Source organism: Anabrus simplex, chromosome 1, assembly GCF_040414725.1.
Source record: "Anabrus simplex isolate iqAnaSimp1 chromosome 1, ASM4041472v1, whole genome shotgun sequence".
Taxonomy (NCBI): Eukaryota; Metazoa; Arthropoda; class Insecta; order Orthoptera; family Tettigoniidae; genus Anabrus; species Anabrus simplex.
Genome location: NC_090265.1, coordinates 802,390,465 through 802,412,847, shown reverse-complemented (window position 1 = coordinate 802,412,847; position 22,383 = coordinate 802,390,465). Strand labels below are relative to the sequence as shown.

Here is a 22,383-nt window from a genome sequence, read left to right as displayed (position 1 = left end):
CGAGTAACTTTCTTAGGTTTCCAGCTTGGTAAAGAGTTAAAACATTCCACGAACCAATTCTCAAGTCCTTTACACATTTGCAAGGTCATAGTAAGAAGGTCAGGGCGGCTATTTCTTCTTCAGATTTCATAACGAGAGCTTTTTACAGATTGGGTTGTTGGCCCAATGCCAACCCCCAGCAGTCCTGGAGGGCTGATGTTTTCTTTCGGAAGTTGTTCCCCTTAGCTGGTGGGTCCCCATTTTGAAGCGTTGGGAACTCGCTTTTTCGCCCTTACTACATGACTTAGCCGTGTACACGCAGTGTACCCGTTGCCCAGGGCCACGGTGTGGACGTGCATGTATCGGACTTGGTAGGAATAAATGGCATTTCCTTTGCTTTATTAGTACACTTCCACCAGCAAGAAGTGAACCCACAGGACCACATACTACACCTTCAACCCCCAAATTACCCCATGTATATAATAAAATATATTGGTTGCTAAGAATTGTATTCAAGTTGACAGTTACTGGACTGTCCCTTTGTCGGTCTCTTGAAAAGCGAAACCATATTTCACTATCTCCCCGTACATGTCAAATGAATTGCTGTGATTTAGCAGCGGGCGATCCACAGAGAGTCCATCGGGCTAACCTTTCTTCCCGGAATCGTCTCAACATGATAATACAAATTACATGTTTCATGGTACATAACTTCTGATTGTGATTCACTCCTCTCATTTGAGGTTAAACAGTGCTCTCGGCAGTGTTTAAACATGACCGGTTGAACATTGGTTTTAGACAGTGTCTGAGTGATAAATAACATCTCTGCAATGTAGCAGCCATACCTAGGCATTGTTTAACCGTACACACCGTCTAAACACCGTTTCTGCAATCGGCCCATAATGCTTTGGCCAAAATCCGTTGAGCCAAGAGAATAGTATGGGCAACGCCACGTATTTTTTTTTGCCACTGATCAGTTTGTTTCCTCCTCATATCCTCCTGTAGTCATTTCAGAACTTCGTTGTGGAAAGTAGCTCAACCAGGTAGAATGAACTCCATGTGAACAATTCCTTTCTGATTAAAAAAAGTATTAAATGCGAGGAACATACAATACCATTTATCCACTCTTTTTCAGTGACTGTGTATGTACTTGCTGTGATTATGTTAAGTGAAATATTGCAAGTGTTTTTTTTGACTTGCCTCACTTTTTTCGGTTGAGTTCTTTCCATTGACAGGATCGTTGTTTGGTTTCCGGTGTAAACCTAGGAAAGAAAGGTGGGGTCATTGGCAGCTTGTTCTTTGAGGTCTGAGCAATCCCAAAGTCTTTGTTACTTTCCGTCATCCCTCAGTGGCTGCATGTGAAAATCTTCTGTTAGAATTTTGTTGCAGGTTCCTTGACTGATTCCCACTAGTGCACTGACTAATCAGTGGTTCAATGACTGTCTTTGTGGATAGTCTGATGCACTTATGCAGTCTTTGTAGTATTGAAGTGGACATGTGTGAGTGGGTCACACATCAACAAGCTTGAAGCAGAATTTGATCTAAACATGCTTTTGACGTAAATTCTCCATTTTGCTATACGCAGGGAGCATGTAGTTAGACACAAATGTAGTGTCATTCCTTTTGCACAGAAGCAGCTGGTTTTCAGGACACTCGCTCATCTTAGCATAGCAATACTGCTTTTGGTTGGTAACAATGCTCCATATGGGCACAGGAAGTACAGTACAATTTGGAAAATAAGTGATGAGGTCTTGTATAAGAATTGTATATGAACAATAATATCCATATGTTATCTATCTGTACCTTAATTAAGGCCACGGCCGCTTCCTTCGAACTCCTAGGCCTTTCCTATCCCATCGTCGCCATAAGACCTATCTGTGTCGGTGCGACGTAAAGCCCCTAGTAAAAAAAGTTAACTTTCGTAATTGTTGGAAACAACATTACCTTCTGTGATTTTATTCCATTATGGTTAATTTTGAGATAATTGTCATGTATTAGTGTTATAAATATCTCTGTAGTAACCTATTTGCATTGGAAATGATTTATCTGCATGTATCTGGTATTCTTTTTGTAGGAAGAGGAACAGAAGAGACTTGAGCTGGAAATGCAGAAGAGGAGAGAGAGGATTGAAAGATGGAGAGCAGAAAGGAAGAAAAAAGAGTTGGAAATTACTAAGAAAGAGATAAAGGGCAATGTACTTGGTGAGTGTTGCCTTTTTCTATCGACACCCAATTTCCTGGTTAATGTAATGTATAGATGCTCCAAATGAGAATGAGCGCATGGTATTGTTTAAGTTCCATGCAGGTTCACTTTTCTCAGAAACAATCAAACCTATACTGTAGATACATTTCTATGAGATTCTACAGGATTTGTATCTATATGGGAGGTGAATTATATTTTGATAGTAATTAAAATTAAGTCTGATGAAATATTAAATATGAGGGACATAAAATACCACTTGTCCATTTTTTTTTTTTTAGTGACTATATATTGAAACAGGAACGCCCATACTTCAATTTTTCGGAGAGCATGAATAACGTCAAGGCGAGTACGCCTCATGCTTAGAGAGTGTGAGAGAAGGGTAGTGAAATAAACTTATGATTAAAGTGGAACTTGCAGTTTATTCAAGAGATAAGCAAGGGAATTATATCACCTTTTACAGATGTATTGTGAGATTACCCTTGAAGGTGTGGAGGCGACGTTGTTCAGCGGCGTCGGCGTCGTCCCACGTCGTCGGTGTTGTCTCTGCACTGGACGTTGACGGCGACTCGAACCCGAGGCAGATTGTGCAGCGTGAAACAGTTGTTAAGGAGCGGTGAAATGAAGAACTTCCGCACAGAATGTCGAGGGGATCTGGTGCGACATTTTTCTACCGCACTGCGAATTAAGGGGAAGCACTTTTGAATAGTTTCCACAGTAAACGGTGTTGGACGCACTTTTGAAACAAAGAAGAAATCAAAGTCACAGTTCCATGAGAATAATGCAGTAGGCACTATCGTACTTGAAATAATAAACAATGAAAGCAATCTGGAACCTTCCGAGATGCAATAATTAAGCACTTCGCTCAATCTCAAAAAAAAAAAAAAAAGAAATTAAATTCTTTGGATACAGTCTCTGCACTGTATGCAATGAGTTCAGCACGCCCACTCTCGTTAAAATAAATTATAGCTTCTACGAAAATATAAAGAAACAGTTTATGACAGTCCAAGTTCTGTTACGTCGTAATTTCTCTGAGGCAAGGTTATCACTGAGGCGTAATTTTTGACAGTTTTATGAGGGGATTTGACATAGTCTTTGAATGAAATGAAGGTTGGCACAGTTTATGATAGGAGATATTAACACTGTTTTCACGCGGAGTGATAGACACAGCCTTTGAGGGGGAAAAAAAAGTAAGCACTGTTCTTTACAAAATAATGTGACACTGTTCGTAAAAGAATTGTTCAGTTGCTAGGGCACAATTTTACGAGACAGCTTAACACGGTAGAGGAAACAACTATAGCGCAGTTTCAAACGTACAGTCTTTTTAAATTCACAATCCACGAACGAAATACAATTGCACAGCCCTACAGACTGATAGAAACAAAAATAAGCTTTCGTTCACGCGCAAAGTCAAAGTCCACGGAGAAGGCTTTCAACATTAACACTTTCGAACCCATGTACTCATCCGGACAGAGTAACAAACCGTATAGCGAGGCGACGATGTGCTTGCTCGCACACACACACACTCACTGCATACTGCACACTGCTTTACTCCAGGCTGGCGAATCCCTTTTATTGCCGAAGGTCGGACGGCGTGGTTGTACATCTGGGCATCTAGAAAAATTTACTGTATATCTCGGCCATCCTTCCGCCGATTTACATGAAATTTTGGCTAGCAGCATTTATTGTTCAGGTCTACAAGGTGACGTTCTCGAAATTATGATATTACATTCTGTTCATGATGAAATGCCATAGAACAAGAGAGAACCTTCGGTGTGACGTCACTTGGCCTTGGCTGGCACTCTGGAGCAGTGCTAGCTTGCACGCTGTCTCCCACAATGCCTGCGCGCTCGGCGCACATTTTGAATGCATACAGCCGGGTGTTAGCGAGTTCCTTTCAAGAAATATATGAACGTGAATGCTCGCAGGGCATTCCCGTTTCAATATATACTTACTGTGATTATGTTAAGTGAAATATAATTTTTTCTGTCTAATTGATCCACTGTATTGTTACCTTTTTTTCTGTATAAGTTTTTTTTCTGTAGAATATGTTGCTGTTTGGAAAGGATTTGAAGTAGAATATTGTAATTTTGACTATTGTCTGATGAGAGATGTAATAAAAATTAATGTAATTCCATTTCTATAAAATATGTACGTATGTACATACATACATACGTACATACATACATACATACATACATACATACATACATACATACATACATACATACAATCTTTGCCCCCTCCACCCCCAAAATACTGTGTGCACTATTTTTCCAAAAAGACAGAAATAGGTGGGCAAATTTTTCTTCAATTTTTTTTACCGAGTTCTTATCAAAGATAAAAGATGGAATTGTGACTACCTATTGTGTTTTCATTGTCTTTCTGTAAAACAGTTACTGCATTTTTTTTCTTTTATAATATGTGAAGTCATCTCTTTTCAGTTTTGACTCAGTTAATACATAATGGTTAGGTTCTTTGCTGAAACTAAGTTTGTGTAATAAATTTATAAACTACCGGAAAAAGGAAAACATATGGTAACAGTATTATACTATTATCTATATATTAAAAGAGTTCACAAGAAACAGCTTTGGCAAATCCGTCCATTCTGTTCTTCTGGACCGATTTGCTTCAGTTTTGTTTTGTTCTCTCCGGAATTATCTGCCGGTGAATCATGAGACATTGATAGGTCTCGGAGATCAGCCAGCTTTGAGTAATCATGAAATCAAATCATTAAATGGTCACTTCAATAATTGCAGGTGAAGGCTTACCCTAACCCGCAATACATTCTGAACTTATAGTAGGTTGCTAAGTGACTAACACTTATTACGAGGCATGTTTTTTAAGTAAGAACCGTTTTGATATTCCACTGATGGAGCGCTGCGGTCGGTATTCCGTGCATGTTACAAACCATTACTCTCGTCATTATTCCGTATTGAATAGGTGGTATTAAAATTACTCCTTGTATAAACTTTGTGATTCCGTGCATGTGCGCTGTTGTACCTGCATGAATTGGCAAGGCTGAGGTGCCGTTACGGCAATAGTCGCCCTTATGTACGTTTGTTGGCAAGCATTTGAAATGGCCTCGCCGATGGAGAGTCCCGCCGACTGTGAAGTTCGGTCTGTTATTCGTTTTCTGAGTGCAAAAGGTTTGAAAGCTATCGATATTCATCGTGAGATCTGTGCAGTTTACGGACCAAACATTATGAGCGATGGAATGGTTAGGAAATGGGTTCGAGCATTTAAAGGTGGCCGCAAAGATGTGCATGATGAAGAATGGAGTAGGCGACCTTCAGTCGTTAGTGAAGATTTGGTGTAGGCAGTTGACCGAGCAGTGAGAGAAAACAGACGCTTTACGATTACGTTGTTATCTGACATGTTTCCTCAAGTTTCTTGAAGTGTTCTTTATGAAATTGTGAGTGAACAATTAAATTACCGAAAGGTGTGCTCACGCTGGGTACCGAAAATGTTGACAGAGCACAAAAGCAAACGTTTGGGCAGTTCCTTAACTTTCCTGGAGCGTTACCACGAGGAAGGTGATGATTTTTTGAGTCAAATTGTAACGGGGGATGAAACCCGGGTGGCCTACGTTACACCTGAATCAAAACAGCAGTCTATGGAATGGCGACATTCAACTTCACCCAAGAAAGTGTGGTTTAAGCAAACAATGTCAGCCCGGAAAATCATGTGTACCGTGTTTCGGGACAGAAAGGGGGTGTTACTGGTGCACTTTTTGCCCCATGGTGAGACAATCAATTCAGCAACGTATTGTGAGACCTTAAACAAATTGCGCCGCTCAATTCAGAACAAAAGGCGTGGCATGCTCAGTAAGGGTGTCCTTTTGCTTCATGACAACGCCTGCCCACATGCGGCTCATCGAACCCAAGACCTCATTTTGCTGGGAACAACTCGGATCACCCTCCATACAGTCCCGATCTTGCGCCGAGTGATTACCACTTGTTCCTGCATTTGAAGAAACATATGGCCGGCAAATGCCATGACGACGATGATGGTATCAAGATGGCTGTGTTGCAGTGGCTGACAAATCAGGCGGCCAACTTCTATAAAGATGGTATGCAAAAGCTCGTTGTACGATATGACAAGTGCCTCATTATTGGTGGGAATTATATTGAAAAGTAGATTAATGTTCAGGCTTTCATATAAAAATAAAACACTTAAAAAATCTCTGTTTTTCATTTATTTCAAAACGATACTTACTTAAAAAACACACCTCGTAATATTCATCCTTAGTAATGTCGTTGCATGCAGCCATGCTTGATTACTGTAGTTACTTGCATATTAGACCCCTTTTTCCCCCCACATTTATAGCCAAAAAATGGAGGAGAAGGTGAGGGGGGGGGGGTCCAATATGCGATAACCTCAAATTTTGTGTAGTGAACACATGACTTCTAGGCTATAAAGAGCTATAAATTGTACATGTAAACATTCAACACTATTCTTTAACAAACTTCTGAATGTATTCTGAGTTTTACTGGCTATTTTTGTTGAAAGGCAGTATTTCTAAATTAAAAAAGAATAAATGGTGAACATGCGACTTTTAGGCCTACATATAAAGTAAAAATAGTCAGTTTTAGGTACTCTTACATCACGTTCTTCGTTTCATCTCAATAACTCCTCTGATGAGGTCGATGTCAGGAAGGGCATCCAGTCGTAGAAACCTGCTACGAAGATTCATCTCACTTCATACTTGACCCCGGAGAGAAAAGGGATAAAGGTATCGTATTATGCAATAATAATACAAAAGAACGTAATGGCAGTCATTTGTGTCTGTCAGTTAAACAGTAGGCTTACCACACGGTGAAACCCAATCACTGCTTTAATTTAAATTATAGTTGTCTTGTGCTGCCAACTTCCCTGCTACCAGCGTTTCGTCATTCCAAATGACATCATCTTCATGACAATCGCGAATAGGCTGAGACAGTATTAAGTAGTGTGATCCTCCCTTTATAACCTTTTTGGACTGGACTTGTGCCATGGAAAATTTGTGTCAATCGGCTTTCCGCCAACATACCCTTTTTTAAGCTAATGTATGCTGCGCGCCATTGTCCTGGCTTCGTGTGGTTGCGCGTAACTGCGCATGCGCCCACCTGCTACCAAGAGACTTGCCTCCACCTCGCTTCTGACGCGAGAGCCAGTTCGCTTGGGGCAGCCATCATGAACGTGAGTGAGTGTGATTGTGTGCTACGCCATGCAGTGGTAGATCATCTTTAAACCGCCGTAATCATTTCATTAACGGGGATATTCCCCCGTAGAACTAGTTGGAGACCTCCTACCATTTCCTCGGATTATATTTTTGCAACTATATTTCTCCTGGATTCTTGCTAACAAGGTCTTGTTTGCTGGCCGCGTGACTGCATTCTTTTTCAACAATGGCCAGGTTTGGATTTCTCACAATTTCTTCACCACCAAAGGTATGTACCAGTGTTTGAAACATCTTAAGCGTCATCCAGAAGAGGATTTTGGTATTTTCGGCGATTTCAGGAAATATGATGATGATAATAATAATAATAATAATAATATTAATAATAATGATTTAAACTTCGTCGTTAAATTGGTACTTATTGGCGTGTGCGGTTATGAAGGTCTGAAAAACAGTTTCGGCAACTAATCACATTAATGTGGAAGGTCCACAGTGAACTGAATTGGGATATCTAATTTAAAATTAAAATGAGTTTTTTTGGCACCTTAAATTGTAACTTTCCTTGTGAACCAAGGTACAGTCTCCAAGATAGCGGGCTTAACTTTCTTTGGGGTTTCTGTTTGCCTTCCTGTGATTTGTTTTCCCCTTCGTTGGGTATGTTTTCTTCCCCCCCCCCCCGGGGTTTTCTGTGAATTAATTTCTCTTGCCGGTTTTCCTCCTTGTTTTTTGGAGGCGTTGCTTTTGTTTGGTTGTTACCTTGGCAACGGTTTTGTGTGGGTATTGTTGTCGGGACTTTGATGTAGTCTGGCGCATGGAGCCTGTGTGGATCTTGAATTATATATTTCTGAGTTGAGTGTATCGTTTACTGTTTTAAAAGTTTATTAATTAATTTTGGCCACCCTTTAAGGTTGTGTTACCTTTTCTTGGCCCGGGTGGTTGTGTATTTCTACGTAAAATTTCTATATATCTTGGAAACTGTCCTCGGTGGAAATTGAACGAATTAATTATGGTAATCATGAGAAGCGGCCGCGTTGAAAATCAATTTAACTGAAAACCTTGTTAACTGAGTATGGTATTTTTAATTAATTAATTATCCGTGATCGATCACATTTTATTTTAACCTTATTCAAAGTAGTATTTATGTAAGGAGGTCAACTTGTTTTCTGTTGTTTTCAAATCACATTAGGGTACGGAGGTCATCCTTTTCTTTTCTTTGGTTGTTTTCATAATAATTATAATTTATTATCTGTTAAAGAATATCTATTTTCCTTAATTGTTAATTACTAATTAATTAATTTTTTTTAAAACTCTACCTGGTATTTTCTGATTCATTTTATTAATTGTTATTTACTTTTCCCCCTTTTCAACTTTACGTTGGATTTATTTACTGATTATGGTTTTACTTCTTAAAATAAACATAGGTTTTATCAGCTTAAAGATTTAATTTGTTACCTCCAATTTACCTTTCAATTAAAGTTCTTTAATTCCATTTAAGTGTTGGTTTTCATTCGCCACGTTCGGTGGAGCACTGTCACCGATTTTCTTGAGTATTAGCTTCCACGGCCTTAAGTCGTCTTCCTCCGCTGCTTCCGGTAAGTGTGGTAACTTCATCCTTTGGTAATTTCTATGGTTTCTTGTTATTTTATTGTGCTCGGACCTTTGTTGTCGTTTTTCTTGTGCCCATCGTTCTCCCTCGTGTTCGCTTAAACTCCTATTTTGTGGCGGACACGCTAGCAACCTTCTCACCGGGGTCTCTACCTCTTTCTTTATATCTATCTATCTATCTCTATCTCTCTCTCTCTCTTTCTCTCTCTCTCTCTCGCTCCTTTTCCCTCTCTCTTCTCCTTTCACTCTGGTGGGTAAGGTTATTAACCCATCATCCCTAGGTCGTACCGGGGACCTAGAGGGTGGTGCCGGTTAGAATGCAACTTAAAAAATAATTTTGTCCCCGAGTATAGAGTCCAAACAGTGAGAATCAATTCGCAAATGGTTTCTGGAGATGATCTCTGTTATTCCCAGTTGGTGTATGTATAGCAGAAGCCATCCCTTCTGAATAAAGCCATGCTGTAAAATGCGTACTACCCACCAGGTGATAACTAGCGTATGTTACGAGTTGTGCTTCCGAATACATGGTGACTGGAAGCATTCTTAGGATAACTGCGGCTGTTGAAAGCCAGATTCTTGTTCTTAACTATATTTCATGCTTGTTCTCTACATTTATCACATCAGGATTTACCTAAACAGCTATAATTGAGATAAGACACACTGCATTGTTTAGGTTAGGTATGCTATTAAGTGCCTGAATTGTGTCAAAATTCCACGATGGAAAGAATAAAAATAAATAGCAGGAAAGCTTTTTGCATTTATGGATATCTACAATTGTGGCGGCAATGTGTTTTATTAACGTGATGTTTAATTTTGCACGTTTGTTGCCTCCATATTTTTTATTAACGCATAGTAGGCTATGTTCTGTTTGGCGTCTTCAAAAATCGTCAAAGTAGTTAGTGAGGACGTAAAATCAATACATTATTATTGTTGTTATTTAGGTACGTTGGCGAGTAAAACAGTCATTATGATCGGATTGTTTTCATCGCGTTTTAAACCTACTTCTATCCAAAGATTATATTGGTTATATAAGGTTATATTGGCCTGAGTTACGAGATTAAATGATCACTTTGTTAATGATCTTGCCTGCTATATTAATAGCAACAACTGTGAATATTTCTTAACTAAAGTAAACTCGTTTCTTCATCTCGAGGTGATAAAGCCCCCATTGGAGGGGAGCTGCATGTACCATTTTTACTGCATATCAACTTTCCTGCCATTCTTAAATCTCTGGCAGTACGGTACCTGGAATTGAACTCAGGCTCCCAAGAACGGCAGCTAATTGTGCTAACCATTACGCTAGTGGACATTCTTAACTGCATAAAACAGGCACATAGCAAGACGTGCGTGCTTTAATTGTGCAGGTTGGACACAAAACTATTCACAAATTTGTGTTATGTCATCGGTGCTGCAGTAAGTCTTATACCCGCTCGAAGCGGAATCGTTGTTCTTCTCTGACAAATTACATGGGGAGGTCTTGTATGCGAGATTTATTTTTTTCATTTTCTTTGTCCCAAAAAGCCAGGGGTTGGGGGGGGGGGGGGTTGTCTAATACACGAGTAAATATGGTACAACCTGTCAAGCCAGAGAGTATACACTTTCCTCTGATCACGGAAGAATACTATTCCTTGCTAGATACTTCTTGATTTTTTAACCTTTCCCAGCTTCCATATATATTCAACAGATGACAGAGCATTCCTAATAAGTTACATGCTGCTAAGAGAAAAAAGTCTACATACAAACAGACCCCATCATGACATATACCTTAGACATTATCTGGGAACACGTATCGAAGGATAACCTAGCTACACTAGAAAGAGTGAAGGCCATGTGCTGAAAAAGTTCTCTGGCAGGAAAAAAACAGTCCTCCGATATTAACTTACGAGTTCACGAGACAACCGTTGTATATATAATAACTGCGATTAAAAATACCATTGCCTTCTATGACACAATAAGCTTTACATCAACAACTGCAGGATAGAAAAGCGAATATGTGGATAGATACAGACGGCATGATGACTGCAGAATGGATGAATTCTGACTACAAGCTTTGGTATACCATAATATGCTTCTTATTAAATATTCATAAAACCATTGAAAAGTACAGGCAAAACAATATGATTATGACAAGACATACCCAGATGAGTTACCTGATCTATTTATAACGGATGCTGTGGAGCAGCACGGGTCGTCTAGTATTATTTTAATTAACTTGTTCCTATTTCAAGTATAATGCTGTTACCTTGTTGTTGTTTTTTTTTTCAGGTAGTTTATACATTTATTACTCGAACTTAGTTTTGGTAGATTGAAAAACCTAACAGTTAAAAAAAAAACAAATTAATGCTATCATCCAGAGAGAGAGAGAGAGACAGCGGAGAGGGGGGGGGGGGGGGGGTTGGTTTGCAGTTTTAGCTCTCACTGTTATTTGTGTCATTAGTATGAAGATTGGTTTGCACCGTAACACTCCATGCAACGGTGTCCTGTGCTAACCTCTTCATCTGTATGTAACTATTGCATTCTACAGGAAAGCAGGCAGGACATGACCCAACTATGCCAGGACAGGTAGTAGTAGTAGTAGAGAGAGAGAGAGAGGGAGAGAGAGAGAGAGAGAGAGAGTGTGTGTGTAAGGTGACAGACAGTCACATGCATTCAGTCCTGTAAGAACATTTCTTCGTTGTCCTCTCTCTCTGACAGTTAGCAGTGTTATGCAGTGGTGGGGAAGATGTTTGAACTATTTCTTGCCTGCTGACCGGTACATGTGTACTATGATCTGTTTGTCCTATGTCTTGGCCCCTTAAAACAACAATCATCTGTCATCAACAGATTTTTGTGCCGTGAGGCAATGCACAGAAATTAAATATGCACAGCAGGGACTGGTAACCTAGAAGTGGCTGATGACCTAGGTGTTAGGCTCCTTTAAGCAATAATAATAATAATAATAATAATAATAATAATAATAATCACCACCACTTCAATGATCATCTGAGAAGTTCTCACATTTTTAAATGATCAACACTTGAAACAGTTGCAATCCAACATAATTTTCTTGAAAAGGCAATTATGATATACACAAGAACCTCGTTTATCCGGATTAAGTGGGACCGAAACTGATCCGGATGATCGAAAATCCGGATAATCCGGAAAAACTAAAAAAATAAATACAGTACATGTTATATAATACAGTAGAAGTCCGTCATAGCGAGAATTCACAACAACGGAAATTTTACTCGCTTTAGCGGATTGTCGTTATATCCGATTTTTGTATAAAAGTTGTAATAAACCCCATACACATTAATATCGGTATGAAATGGCAAACAGTATGTTTAAAAGTTGCGTTTCAGCGGATGATATCCACACTACGACTTGCTTGTTATCTTTCAAAATCCGATGCTACGTAAAAGTGTATGTTTAATTTCATTCTGAAAAAATTACATTTTCGTATTTCTCCGAATCCAAGATGAAAACCACTTTTTCCTTTAAAAAAAAAGTGCTTTGTAAAAATCATATGAATGCTTTTGTTGTACAGTACGCATTTTAATACTATTTTTATACGCCGAATATTGGTTTTATTATGCCACATTTTTCTTTTGCGGCTGCACAATTATTCTTTATTTCCGCTGGTTTAATTACCATTAACTTATAATTGGCATCATAATACCGAAGAGAACCTGTTGAAAATCTCCCGGCAATACTATTCCATGCGTCTCTACAATACAGCGATCTGTCAGGAAATTATTCTTGCTGTCTGTAAAAACTGTTACGGTACTTCTACTCAGCGTCAGATATAACCGGCTACCGCTACATGCACGTCTCGCTTGCCGGGTTCGGCCAACTTCAGCAGCTAGCTAGGCCTAATTGCGGATGTTGAAGGTCAACGAACGAGTTTATTGCGCCACGGTATGGCCTTTCCGCTCTTGCGTTTTTCGTGCACATGCTTCACAATTTCATTTTCAACTTCTTTAAACCGTCCTTGTTGCGGACCACCGAATGCATTTTTTGGACCTTTGTCTTCGCACTGACGCCAAATATTGGCTTTAGTTAGGCCTACGTCATATTTTCTTGCGGCTGCACAATTATTCTGCATTTCCGAGTGTTTAATAACCATTACCGGTAACTTAAAATTGGCATAATATCCTATTTTGGTCATCGACGAGCACCCGTTCAAAATTTGCCACCAATACCTGTTTCACGTATCTTTACGACTATCCACCATGAAAATATTCTTGCCGTGTATAAAACTTAATTTTACTAAGAGTCAGGTACAGTAGACGCATTATAACTCTGACACTGAGTAGCTGCGGCCTTTCTGAGAATTTGAAGGCTCGTATGTTTTGATGCTATTCTGCAGATTTGAGAAACGTTTTTATTGAGGCTAATAGAATGTCATTCTTTCTTCACTATTTGCCGAGATCCAGTGACGTTACATACAGGCACTGTACAAAAGCGATGTATAATAAAGAGGCGATCGTTTATTGTCAACGAATTTTGTGTGTGCGTGCGCGTGCGGGGGTGAAAAAAAGCAGAGTGGCTACCGCGAGAGTTGCCAGCGGTATTCATTACTGTTAGGCCGCGAATGCAAGACAACCCTTGATTTTTCGCATGAGATTCTGAGGGGGAAAAAAAGTCTTCTGTGATTCGAAGGAATACGGTATCACTCCAAAGTTTTCTTCTTCAAATGGTGTTACCTAACCTAACTGTATATCTATCATGAAAACATATTTGAAACGCATGTACAGAAATGACTTAACCTTGCTAAAAATTTACATTTGAATATAGCCTTTCCGAAATTTAACTAGACGCGAGAAAATATCCTCTGAAATCAGTGATGTACTCTGCCATATCTTGAGGTGTATCACATTCTTACTTAATTTCAGTGTATAATATTAAAATTAAGAGATCGTTTACTTCAGCCGTTATTTTTAATGAGTTAACAACTGCTTTCACAATGAAGTATTTATTTATTTTCCACCTAGTCGATACAATGATTGCCTAAGGCAATTTTTATTGGTCAAAAGTGGTACATGTTTCGTATATTATCAACATCTTCAGCCACATAACACAGTTTAGATGAAAAATATAAAATTGACAAAGTAATGCTTTAGAGGAAGTGTCCTTGAAATTAACATAAGATTGACAAGATTAAAACAAACAAATAACTCAAGAGAAAATATATAAATTATTTCTACAATAGAAAGCAGTCGTCAAGGAAACACTTGTACAATATTCCATAGAGAAATTGTCCTAATAAATATTCTTTTCTTAATAATCCATGAAAAAAGATCAATTTATAAATTAAAAATTATACATTTTATAAGTAATTATCGAAATGAAGAAATCCTGATATCACAGTGCGGCTCTTATTATTAATGTAGATGAAAATATAACTAATTCCTAGTTGTCAAATCTTATTAAGCCTGCTTTCCTTTGGAACAGTAACTCCTGTCATTCTTTCACAGTTTTGCGCCGGGTGTAATATTGATGATGCGTTCTTCCTTGTTCTTGCACCTGAGGAGGAGGAGGAGCGGGGGATATAGGTGTGTCAAGAACTTCCTTGCTGTCACCTATAGCTTCAACTGAGGAGGAACAAGTTGTAGGGCTATCTGTAGGTGGAGAAATTCCAATTCTTTTTTCTTGATCCTTCTCAAGCATTTTCAAATATACTAGAATTTGATAATATAATGGATTCTTATATTCTACAGCCTCATTAAGGTTATCATTTTTCTTTACAAGTTGGTCTAGATGAATGTACAGGTCTTCATATGTGTTCATTAAGCTGCCCTTTTTTTAACTTTTTTATGATGGTCAGGTCTTGTTCTATGTTTGTAAATTTATGACCTGTGGCAGTCATGTGTGATCCCATTGCTGAGAATCTTCTATGTTTTTCAGCATTCACATGTTCCAAATATCTAACTTTAAAATTGCGGCCAGATTGTCCTATGTATGTGTTCTTACATTCAAAGCATGTGAGTTTATATATACCGGAATCAAAAAATTTATCTTTTTCCGAGAGATTTATTGTATCATGGTTGAAAATATTATGTTTCATGTTGTTATTGGTGGAAAATGCAATTTTGAAATTTTTTCTTTTAAATAAATTTGTTATTACATGAATGTTTGGATTATTATATGTGAACTTGATATATTTTTCAGTTTTACTAGGTTCGACTGCTAATTTAGATTGTTGCTTCTCCGAAAATTTATTAATTATTTTATCAATCATGTTATTGTTGAAACCATTCAAGAGGGCTTGTTGTCGGATAAACAACAGTTCTTTATTCCTTTCAGATTTGGATAAAGGAATACTAAACGCTCTGTTAATGTAACTATAATATGCTGATCTTTTCTGTGCCTCAGGGTGTAACGAGTTGTTCTTGATAGTGGTCAGTGTGAAAGTGGATTTTCTGTGTATTTTGAAAGAAAATCCTTTTTCTTCTCTTGTTGTGACTATGTCCAGAAAATTCAGTGATTTTTCAACTTCTTCTTCTAAAGTGAATTTTATATTGGAATCCAAATTATTCAATATATTTAAAACTTTATTGCTATCGGTGAGTCTGTTATCTATTATAGCGTAAACATCGTCCACATAACGTGTCCAAAAATCCAAACCCTCTATTTGATTAATAATTTTCGTGTGTTCCAAATAGTCTAAGTATATATTAGCCAATATTCCTGATGCTGGGGCTCCCATTGAAAGTCCTTTTTGTTGGTAAATTTTATTATTAAACGTAAAATAATTTTGATTTAACACGAATTTTAAAACATTAATAAAATCTTCAATTTCTGGTATGCTTACTAATTTGTTCTTCGTTAAATTCTTCTTAATGATTCTGATAGTGTCTTCTATTGGAATGTTTGTATACATGTTGGTTATGTCAAACGAACATGTCGTGTGAGATGATCCAAGTTTAAAATCTTTAACTAGATTGCAAAAATCCACTGAGTTTTTGATAGGTGTTTTACAATGAAATACGTATTTACTTGATAAGAAATTATGTATAAATCTAGAAGTTTTATAAATGGGGCTATTTTTGAAATTTATGATAGGTCTAATCGGTTCTCCCTGTTTATGTAATTTCGATAGTGCTCTTGCAGTCGGGAGTCTAGGGTTCATATTTATTAATGTTTGCACATCATGTTCATTAAACAAGAAAGACGTGCTTTTTAATAGTTTTTTAAGATCCCTCTGAATACGTGATGTCGGGTCTTTATCAACTGTACTAAACGAATTGTTATTAAAAAATGTTTCTGTTTTTTCAATATAAACATTTCTATCCGGTATATATAAACTCACATGCTTTGAATGTAAGAACACATACATAGGACAATCTGGCCGCAATTTTAAAGTTAGATATTTGGAACATGTGAATGCTGAAAAACATAGAAGATTCTCAGCAATGGGATCACACATGACTGCCACAGTTCATAAATTTACAAACATAGAACAAGACCTGACCATCATAAAAAAGTTAAAAAAGGGCAGCTTAATGAACACATATGAAGACCTGTACATTCATCTAGACCAACTTGTAAAGAAAAATGATAACCTTAATGAGGCTGTAGAATATAAGAATCCATTATATTATCAAATTCTAGTATATTTGAAAATGCTTGAGAAGGATCAAGAAAAAAGAATTGGAATTTCTCCACCTACAGATAGCCCTACAACTTGTTCCTCCTCAGTTGAAGCTATAGGTGACAGCAAGGAAGTTCTTGACACACCTATATCCCCCGCTCCTCCTCCTCCTCCTCAGGTGCAAGAACAAGGAAGAACGCATCATCAATATTACACCCGGCGCAAAACTGTGAAAGAATGACAGGAGTTACTGTTCCAAAGGAAAGCAGGCTTAATAAGATTTGACAACTAGGAATTAGTTATATTTTCATCTACATTAATAATAAGAGCCGCACTGTGATATCAGGATTTCTTCATTTCGATAATTACTTATAAAATGTATAATTTTTAATTTATAAATTGATCTTTTTTCATGGATTATTAAGAAAAGAATATTTATTAGGACAATTTCTCTATGGAATATTGTACAAGTGTTTCCTTGACGACTGCTTTCTATTGTAGAAATAATTTATATATTTTCTCTTGAGTTATTTGTTTGTTTTAATCTTGTCAATCTTATGTTAATTTCAAGGACACTTCCTCTAAAGCATTACTTTGTCAATTTTATATTTTTCATCTAAACTGTGTTATGTGGCTGAAGATGTTGATAATATACGAAACATGTACCACTTTTGACCAATAAAAATTGCCTTAGGCAATCATTGTATCGACTAGGTGGAAAATAAATAAATACTTCATTGTGAATCTATTGAAGTGCGATACGGACCATGAAGCTGATTTTATGTAATTAACAACTGCTATCGGCCACGTTATTTACGCATTTGTTACGAAAACTTGTTATTCTCTTTCATTCGAATTTTCTTTAGAGAATAGCAGTTGTTGGGTATTACTAATCGACTCCAACATCGCCTTTGAATGCCGACGAGAGAGCTCGCAAATGCACATAGTGTGAAAACTATACCGTACCAAAGATGATCGATCGCATTTTGTGCCAAACGTTTCGGTTTCCTTATTCAAACAGCGTCACCTATCCTAACTTAACCGTCTTATACATATGATGAAAACATACTTTAAGCGCCACTAGAGAAATGATACTGGTAACTTTCTCGCTATAAATTTACACGATAATAACCTTTCCGTTTTTACCACACGCGAGAAAATATAAACTAACCTGTGAAATCAATTATGCACTCTGCCATATTTCGAGGTGTATCCCATTTTTACTTAATTGCAGTATTTTGCATTAAAATTAAGCGATCGTTTAGTCAGCTTTTATTTTCAATGAGTTAAGAACTGTTATCGGACATGTTATTTATGCATTTATTACGAAAATATGTTCTCTTTTATTTCGAGTTTTCTTTACGGAACAGCAGTCGTCGGGTGTTACTAATAGACTCTGACATCGCCTTTGAATGTCGACGAGAGAACTCGCTAGTGGACGTAGCAAGGAAACAATACGAAGATAATCAATTGCATGCATCATAATTGCTGGGGTGCATAAATATCCATAACGGAAAAAATCGCGCGTGCTTAATCGCTTGTAATAACGGAGGCATCAGTGATAGGGCTCTCACTGTAACCGAAGGATAATACACAGTTTAATATAGGAATTTTGAAGGGACATCAAAATACTGTTAGTATAACGGGGTTCTCGTTATAACCTACTCACTATAGTGGACTTCTACTGTATATTAACACAAGTTGTACAGTAATACCTTTTTTCAATTGTACAAAATAATATAAGAAACCTTTTCTTACATTTACAACTCTGTTTTATGCACTAAAATAATGTGTGAGCTTTTTCCGTTTTATATTTGTATAGTATTTCTGCGCAGGACGATACAAAGACATTTTACTAACATCAATTCTGTCGTGTGGTTTCAGTCTGGAATTCTAAATAGGCCATCAATTTGCCCAGCTGCATTGTTGCATCTCCATGAGTCATTGTTTCTTGTGATGGAGCGCCGGTTTTATTTTCCATTTCACCATCACTCTCGCCATTACCTGCCGGGGAACAAGAGGCAATATTTTATTCATCTGTCATTATGCCATAGCCTGAATTAGTCGTTTTTCAACCAGTCATTTACGTCCTTCACGTCTACGTCAGAGCATCATGGAATGTCTGCAAATGTGTCAAGGAATTCAGAAGAGTCCGCGGTTTCCCATTCTCAATTCTAGGCGAATGTCGGGATGGTACCTTTGATAGACCGCGGCCCACTTGCTTCCAATTCCTGTCCTTAACTATCCATGGTGGAAAAGACATTCAAGAAGAATCGACCCCGTAAAAGAAATACTTTACAAGTAGAAATACATTTTTATTGTTTTCGATCCGGATAAACCAGAGATCCGGATTATTGAGGGCCGGATAAACGAGGTTCTTGTGTACGTATGGAAATACATTTTTTACTGCAAACAGTTGCAAAAATATAAAAGTTTATACAGTAGAACCTCGATAATTCGAAATCGGTTAATTCAAAGACCCGTCTGATTCAAAGCAGCTCTCATTCCCGGAAACATGAGATACGGTTTTGCATGATATTTAAATTGTTTAATTCGAAAAAAATGAAGAGCCTTTCCAACATCCATGTATTTTGACGTCTTTCAATACCTTATAAAATACGACGTAATCTTCTTCGAATATACAACAGCTAAGAAGAAGCCAGCATTCAACCTACTCTTCTTCTTTATTACATCATTTAGTGCACAGTGGTCTTTTATAATATACGGCGCACCGAACTTTACATAACTTCCGCTCAGTGCTTCGTCAATTGGAAGAGTTATTATTTTTAATATATCTCTACTCAAATTCCCACATCGTATGTACTGTACTTGTGTTTACATTGTTTATGTTTTTCTTCGATATTTACGCTTTAATTTACTTCAGGCTGATGATGACCTATTACTAGGTCGAAACTAGTCCCTATGTAATTTTCATTTTGTATTGAAAAGGTGGACCAATAATAATATATTATTTTACTCTATTGTAATCACAGTTCAATACGGATCTATCATTATGAAACTTATTTCTTTTAATTCGAAATACGGATAATTTTTAATTCGAAGTACAATGTCGGCCCCATTACCGAAATTCAGACTTTGAATTCAAAACTGCCTTTCATTTGAAAACAGTAGTATGTTACAGAGTAATTTAAATTCAAAATTTATCTGCGTAATGATAGAATGCGTCTTGCAGAACGTTCAGGGGTAGCTTTCTGCACTTTCACACACATCGGTGTGTCTACAGTGTGCTTCATAATTGCTAAGTTAGAGTGAAATCGGAATTCTTTTGTATTCAACATTTTTAAGGAACGCTGTAATATCACGCAGCAGGCAGTGTGTGGAGAAACAGAATCTGCGAACACTGGCGATGCCGACAGTTGACGAAAAGCGTGGCTCATACAATCAGTTTGTTACGGTAGGCACTGAACAATATTGTCATTACCAATGAAACTGCATTCCTTTCTTTTAATGCCGAGTCCAAACGGTCTTATGGTTTTAAAAGTGAAAGTGCAAGCCGGGAAATCGTACAAGGGTGGGGGTCATTGTACTGTGTTGCAATGCACACGGGAGGCACACGGAAGCGAGAGAATTCCTCCCCTCATCATAGTAAAGTTTGATAAGCCACAATGTTTTAAGGGCATCGGGCACTTTCTGGGCAAGTACAAGTCACCTAAAAATGCAAACGGTAGAGTAATAAAAAAAACATGCATTTGCACAGGGGAACTGACATAATTTATCCTCATTTTGAATTGTGTGATTTTTTTTTCTTTTGTTGCGTGAGTTTATGTTTGTCAGTGATTTATCCGAGTGCATTATTTGAACATTGTAAATGCACCTTGTTAGATACATTTTGGAAATAGTTTTTTCCATGGCATTTGAAAGGTTTAAACTGTGAATCAGGGTGATTGCATGCATTAACGGGTCTTAGAATAATTTGTGATGCGGCAAGTTTTACATTTCTGAAGTACAAGAGAAGTGCCTTGGTGGGAAATTGTATAAGGATAGAGTGACTGTATTGTGTTGTTATGCAGAAGGAAGTGAGAGACTTTCTCCTCTCGTCATAGGGAAGTTCGATTAGCCACAATGTTTTAAGGGCATCAGGTACTTTCTGAGCAAGTACAGGACATCTATAATGCATACAGTACAGTAATCCAATGAATAAAGCACTTGCACATGGAAACCAGCATAGATTTCTCCTCATCTTTGAATCGTGCTTTCTTTCTTTCTTTCTTTCTTTCTTTCTTTCTTTCTTTCTTTCTTTCGTTTTGAGATGTTATGTTTGTCAGTGAGTTATCCAAGTGCATTATTTGAATACTCTAAATGCAAATTCTTGGATGCATTTTGGAAATAGTTTTTTTCCTTTTCATGGCATTTGAAAGGTTTAAACTGGGAATCAAGGTTAACTGCATGCAGTAACGGGCCTTAGAATATTTTGTAGCTCGGCAAGGGTTGACACTTCTGAATTACGAATTGGCGGTTAATTCGAAATCACGTAATTCGAAGTCCGAGTTTTGAGTCCCAACGACTTCGAATTAACGAGGTTTTACTGTAATCACCTTTCTACTTGTTGTGAAACGTGGCAGAAATTCTAAACTAGCCTTTATGCTGAGTGCACAAAATCGAATGCATGATTCCAAATGTTCATCAGTTAACCTAGTTCTATACTTATATTTAATGAATTTCGTGGTTGGAATTAAAGATTCACAAAGGTACGTTGACACAAAATAAATCTTCAAATGAAATTTAAAGTCTGTCAGTAAAGGATATTTCTCTTGTAGAACCACAAGACCAACATTGCAGTGGTTCAGCAAAATTTTAAACTGTTAATAAAGGGATGTAGTACAGCCTCACTACAGCATATGCATGTGAAGGAAATATTTTCAGCTGTTACAGAACCTAGTCACCCACGAACAAGTGAAAGTCAAAATCAAAACAAACTTCTCGTAGTGCGTGCATGGGAATTTACCAAGGTAGATTTGAATCTTTTGTGGGAATATTTCTTCTCTCTTTAAAGCTCGCAATATACTAAATTTACTCTCACAAACTACTAGTAGATAGCAATCAATTTGTTGCCGGCCCCTGATGTATAGTAACTGGTGCAGAAGGAAGGAAAGCTTTGAAATACTGCATTACACTAGAATGTTGAAGGTGATAAGAGAAGATTAGATATACCAAAAAAAAAAAAAAAAAAAAGACTGAAGCATATTGTTGATAGAACATGTTGGTGAAATTTAACTGGAAGAAGAGAGAGACTAGTAGAACATATCTTGAGGCACCCAGGACTCGTTCTGTTGATTTACAAGGAAAGTGGTCGGTGAGGGTAAGACATATGACAAACACTTTAAGAGTAGATGTAGGATCGAAGAGTTACATATAGATGAAAAGGTTAGCACAAGACGGTGTGGCAGGGAGTGCTATATGAACCCAAATGACCCAAACAAAAATAGTAAGCATTAAAATGTGAACCGAATCCCCCAGCTCTTCAGATGACTGCATTGCCTTAATGGTGGTTTTGATTGATTAGAAGCTATACTTATCAATGTTGACTTATTAATAGCTTGAATGTGCAGTTGGTTGAACACAATAGATAATATAAATGAGAAGTTAAGACATACGAGCAGTGTTGCCAACTTATATTTTCAAGATCTGCTAATTAGTACTAAAAATCCGCTAAAATTCCGCCAAGAAATCCGATCTCAAATAATGAGCAATAAAAATGAGCAATAATAATGCCTCACCTGGTCTGTGAGTTTCACTGGGATTAGCCCCCTGCCTGCGACCCAGCGAGCTAAAACTTGTAGGCGTTTTAGTGGCGGGTGCAAACTAGGTGAATCCCCTACCTCAGGGGCCACACACAGAACAGGCCAGT

The 22,383-nt window shown here is 37.6% G+C and overlaps 1 protein-coding gene across 4 annotated transcripts in view; it reads left to right on the top strand.

Annotated features, from left to right (window-relative positions):
- Prp5 (pre-mRNA processing factor 5) overlaps window positions 1-22,383 on the top strand; it is a 268,041-nt gene that overhangs the window by 48,993 nt on the left and 196,665 nt on the right. For all 4 annotated transcript variants that reach the window (XM_067136316.2, XM_067136315.2, XM_067136314.2 and 1 more), the window contains one exon: window positions 2,051-2,177. In XM_067136316.2, coding sequence (XP_066992417.2) covers window positions 2,051-2,177 — 127 coding nt within the window. The remainder of the gene's footprint in view (window positions 1-2,050; window positions 2,178-22,383) is intronic.